Genomic DNA, 4,469 nt, shown 5'->3' with positions numbered 1-4,469 from the left:
GTTCCCTACCAAAGCCCCTCACACGATGGCCATCTCTGAGGAGCTCCTGTGGGTTGAAACCCTCCCCCAACCCTGCTTGGAACCCCCACATGTATAAGTCTGCCTGGACTTTATGAGCCATAGGTCGGCCCCATGGATGTTCCTCTGACAAAGGACCCGTTTTCCCCGAGGTGGAGAACACTGCACAGGCTGGGTGGCCGGTCTTACAGGTTTTCTCTGGCTGGTCAATGCAGGTGACTAAAGAGTACTTCCCCTGTGCACCACCAGGGGGCAGCGGAGGCCGCTAAGTTCTTGTGAGGACTTGTCCATTGGTCTTCTAGGTGTCTTTCCTCCCTCTCAGGTCTGTTAGGCAGTGGAAGGAGGTACATGCACCTTGTAAAAAAAAGCCTGGTGCTAGCTGTCTCCCACCTGTCAGCTTGCTAGGTGAAGCCAACACAAGTAGAGCCACATTAAGGGACGGGAGGTTAGGGTGCCAGGCTGTGTTATTTATTGATAAGCATTAGTGAACCCCTTGCCCTGTAAGCTTAGCCAGTTCTATCCTCAGATTCCTAGCCCTAGGCAGGAAGTGCATCTGCTTAAGTCTGTTCCGCCAAGACTGTGCCTAAATTGCTACAGCATCCCCAGGATCACAGTGTTTAGGTCAGGGAGGTGCGTGGCAGGTATCAGAATGGTCATGTCCAGGTCCTTGTCCTCAGAGACCGCCACCAATGCAGGAAGTGCTCCTCGGCTCTCAGAGGGGCTCTGCTGGTTAGATGGAGGGCTGAGCGCGGAGACTTCCAGATTCAGTCTCTTTCCTTCCCTGCAAGACTCCTTCCTGCAATGTTCTCCACAGCAGAGCCGAGCTGAGAGGCAGTAACTGGCTCTGGCTTGTGTCCTGAGGTTCTTGGGTAGCGGGCAGGAGACCTTAGGTGGGACCTCAAAGGGGATAGAGATGCCAGAGACTGTGCAAGGGGATTGGAGGAAGAGAAACCAGAGAGAGTCATTAAGTGCCTTGATCTGATTTCACCAGCACCAGTTCTTGGCTATGGCCTGTAGTCCTTGGCCATCCCCTTGGTACTAAATAGATAGTACCTTGGGCCCTGGGTATACCCTTCCCCCACCATTATCTCAGAGATAAGAATCATTAAAGTGCCCTAGCTGGTTTGGCTCAGTGGATAGAGCATCAGCCTGCGGACTGATGAGTCCTGGGTTCGATTCTGATCAAGGCCACATGCCCGGGTTGCAGGCTCGATCCCCAGTAGGGGACGTGCAGGAGGCCACCAATCATCATTGATGTTTTTTTTTCTCTCTCTCTCCCTTCCTCTCTGAAATCAATAAAAAAAATATATTTTTTTAAAAAGAATTATTAAAGCAACCTCTGCCCTCCTTAGCCAGGCACCTTGTAGAACTTTCCTGCTTGCTCAGCAACGACTCCCAAGCCAGCATCCACTTCTCCCTCAGGTCAGGGCAGCCCCCACCCAGGGCCAGCAGGCTGGTGGTGCCTGGAGAAGACTCTGGCTCCCCTGCAAGCCCTCCCTGGCCTGTCTCTGACCTGAACTGGAAGCGGGGATCGCCGGGGTGGGTTTGTAGCACCTGAAACACTTCTGGGGGAGGCTCCAAGCCCATCTGCTCAGCCCGATGCCAGCGCTGCAGCCTTGTGATCCCTGCCAGGGTGGGAAGAAGACAGTAGACCTCGTGGTGGGCAGGGCAGAGCCCAGGCTAGAGAATGTGTGTGGAGGGTGTGGAGGGGCCTCTATACTCCCCAGTCTCAGGAGACAGAGCCCAAAAGGACCAGGCAGGGGCTTGGATTGCTTCAGAGATATGTGGGTGATAGGACTGGTTCCAACATGTGCTTCTGGGGCCTGTGGGGGTCCTCACCTGTGCAGGGCCCATACTGCCAGGCCAGGTCAAAGTGCCTCAGCAGCTCCAGCTCCACTTCATCCACGCTCAGGGGCTGGATCTCTTCCTCTGCAGTGAAAAGCAGCTCCTCAGGCCTGCCCAGGACTGTACCCTGCAGGGCTGGTTCTCTGCCCCTCCCCTCACAGCTGTCCCACTGCTTCTCAGCCCTCACCACCCCTCTGCCTCTGTCTTCTGCTGCCAGGCCTGGTGCAGGAAGTAGAGGACATACTTCACTTCCCTTTGCATTGCCCACATCCGCCCACGTCCCATGTCCCTCCATGTCCACTCCCCCGCCCTCTCCACACCCCAAAGACCTAGCTCTGTTGCCAGCTCCCCCTTGCTGTGTCCAGCGGGGCCCTCCCTTCTCTTCACTACTGGGTAGGAGTCAGTGATGAGCCGCTTCCGGCCCATGGCGGCCACCCAGGCAGGCGAAGAAGGCGACTGCAGGGAAGGGGAGAGACAGGCCAGCGGGCACGAGAGAGACAGCTGCTGAGAGAGAGAGAGAGAGAGAGAGAGTGACAGAGGGCTGGGCCAGAGAGCGAGCCTGGGACCAGCAACCGGCAGACAGAAGGACCAGACAAGCAGAGAGGAAGTCCGCAGGTTCCAGGGAATGACGTCTCTCCCCTAGCCCTCAAGCACGCAAACATCAAAGACCTAAGCCAATGGCAGGCCGCCTCGGAGAGGCGTGGCCCGACTCCAGCCAATGGCAGATGGCTCAGGCAGGGGGCGGGGCAGCTGCAGCAGCTGTGTTCTAGGGGAGAAGGGGTGAGGCTGGGGTGGGGGACCTGTCAAAATGCCCCAGACTGCACCACCTCCTCCTGCGCCCCCCCATTGGCCCGCAGTGGGTCTCGGGGGACTTACAGAGCGTTATCCTCAGACTCTCACTTCCCGTTTTCCCTTCCTAGGCAAATGTTCTTTTCAGCCTCACTAATCCCCGTGGCAGGTTTGTAACTCCCCAGGGCCCAGCTGGAGCCTTCCATTCCCCCCCCCCCCCCCCGCTTTGGCCCACAGAATGTTGTGGGGGCAGGTCTGGAGGTCCGAAGAGAGTTTGGGTTAATCCAGCCCTCTTCCCTGCTCCCACCCCACCCCCACTGGCCCCAGGAGAGCTGGCTGGAGAAGCCCATGGATTTGGAAAGCTCCTTTCTCACAGTCTGCGCCCAAAGATGCTGCCCACCCTCAGTCCAAGCAAGCGTCTGCCTTATCGGCTCTCCTGGGGTCCCCTAGCTTGTCCCTGCTGGCCCTACTCGTCAGGAAGAGTCCACACTGAGCTGGAGGCCAGCGCGTGTTTGGATCCCGAGTTCTTCACAGCACAATGTGCCATGTCTGTATCCCACTAATGTGAATGTGTGAGCAGAAAATACCAACAATAACTCTAACACTGTTATGGCACTTACAGTGTGCCAAATACTGTCCTAAGCACTTTCCCACAGATTCCCGCAACTAAAATTGATGTAAAATGGTTCTTGAAAGTAGAAAGTGCTGATAGTCACAGACATTGTGGGGCCCCAGTTAAAGCATAGCCCCTCTGTGCTCCCCTGGAGCTCACAGGCTATAGGGGCAGGCCGATGGGACTCACAAGTTGTCCGTGCAAGGATAACATTTCTAACAAACAGGAGAGGGGGGAAGGGTGGGTCACGGGGCTGGCTTAGCACTGGAAGACCTCCTGGAGGAGGCAAGCTGAATAAACAGTGCCTCTCAATTCTCCACCCATGACCTTTGTCCCTGGGCTCCTGTCATCGCTGACTCACCCCTACACCCGCCTCCCCCTCACCAACTTCCTGGCAGCAGGCAGAAGTGCTGGCCAGTGGGAGTCTGGGAATCGGCACAGGGACCAGCCCTGCTCTAATCACCCTCTAGAGAGCCCATCTAGTTCTTTCCTCCAGGGGTACAAGGGCCTACGCAGGGCACTGCCTTCCCCTTCTTCCACTGCTCTGGAGTCTGGTGGCCTGCGACAGGAGGGAGGTGGGCACAAGTGAGAACACTCTAGAGAGTGGACCACTGAAGGGGAGGAGAGGAGCAGGCATGTCTCAGGGGCCACCTCCGCCTGGCTCTCCCCATCTGCTTCCTTGAGGAGGTCTGGGTCCAGAAGTGAGAGCTCGTGGCGCACTGTACAGAGCTGCAGGGCCCTTCCCTGCTTTATTGTTTGGGCTGGGCCTGATCTAATCCCTCGTCTGCATTATGGACTAAGTGGGGCCCACACTGAGGGGCCCTGCTGTGTTGGGAGGGAAGCAGGGAGGCCCTCTCCACCAGGCCTGCAAAGGGTTTAGGTGTGGGGTCCAGTCAGGCACTGAACACTCTATGGAGGAATGATGGTGTCCAGCTCTGTGGGACTGACGACCCCCTCCCCAGGGGGCACTGCCAGAGGTGTATGGCACCCAACTCCTAAGCCCACAAAGCCCTAAGGGAGTAGGGAGCCATGGGTGGGGCAGAGCCCTCCTCATTCCTGGTCCCTCCCACCCCTGAAAGCTGATAGCCGTGAGGCCCTGCCACCGCCCAGGGAGCGTGAAATGGGGTGTGCCACTGGGCGGCCACAGTGGCTCCTACTGCCGCAGAGTCTATTCCCTCTCCCCTCTGGCACCCTGACCTGCCCT

General features: G+C 57.5%; 1 protein-coding gene across 2 annotated transcripts; it reads right to left on the bottom strand.

Annotated features, from left to right (window-relative positions):
• Positions 1–451: 451 nt before the first annotated feature.
• On the bottom strand, positions 452–2,538 carry POLD4 (DNA polymerase delta 4, accessory subunit). Of its 2 annotated transcripts, none has more exons than XM_080642008.1 (4): positions 2,193–2,538; positions 1,858–1,947; positions 1,532–1,643; positions 452–941 (listed from the first exon to the last, which is right to left on the bottom strand). In XM_080642008.1, the coding sequence occupies exons 1-4, from the start codon at positions 2,287–2,289 to the stop codon at positions 917–919; spliced, it is 324 nt and encodes a 107-aa protein (XP_080498134.1). In that variant the 5' UTR covers positions 2,290–2,538; the 3' UTR covers positions 452–916. The 2 variants fall into 2 exon arrangements, with proteins under 2 accessions (XP_080498134.1, XP_080498133.1); XM_080642007.1 differs by having other exon boundaries at positions 456–941; positions 1,573–1,643; positions 2,193–2,519.
• Positions 2,539–4,469: the final 1,931 nt, after the last annotated feature.

This window comes from Plecotus auritus (assembly GCF_963455305.1).
Source record: "Plecotus auritus genome assembly, chromosome: 9".
NCBI lineage: Eukaryota > Metazoa > Chordata > Mammalia > Chiroptera > Vespertilionidae > Plecotus > Plecotus auritus.
This window is presented reverse-complemented; position numbering and strand designations above follow the sequence as displayed.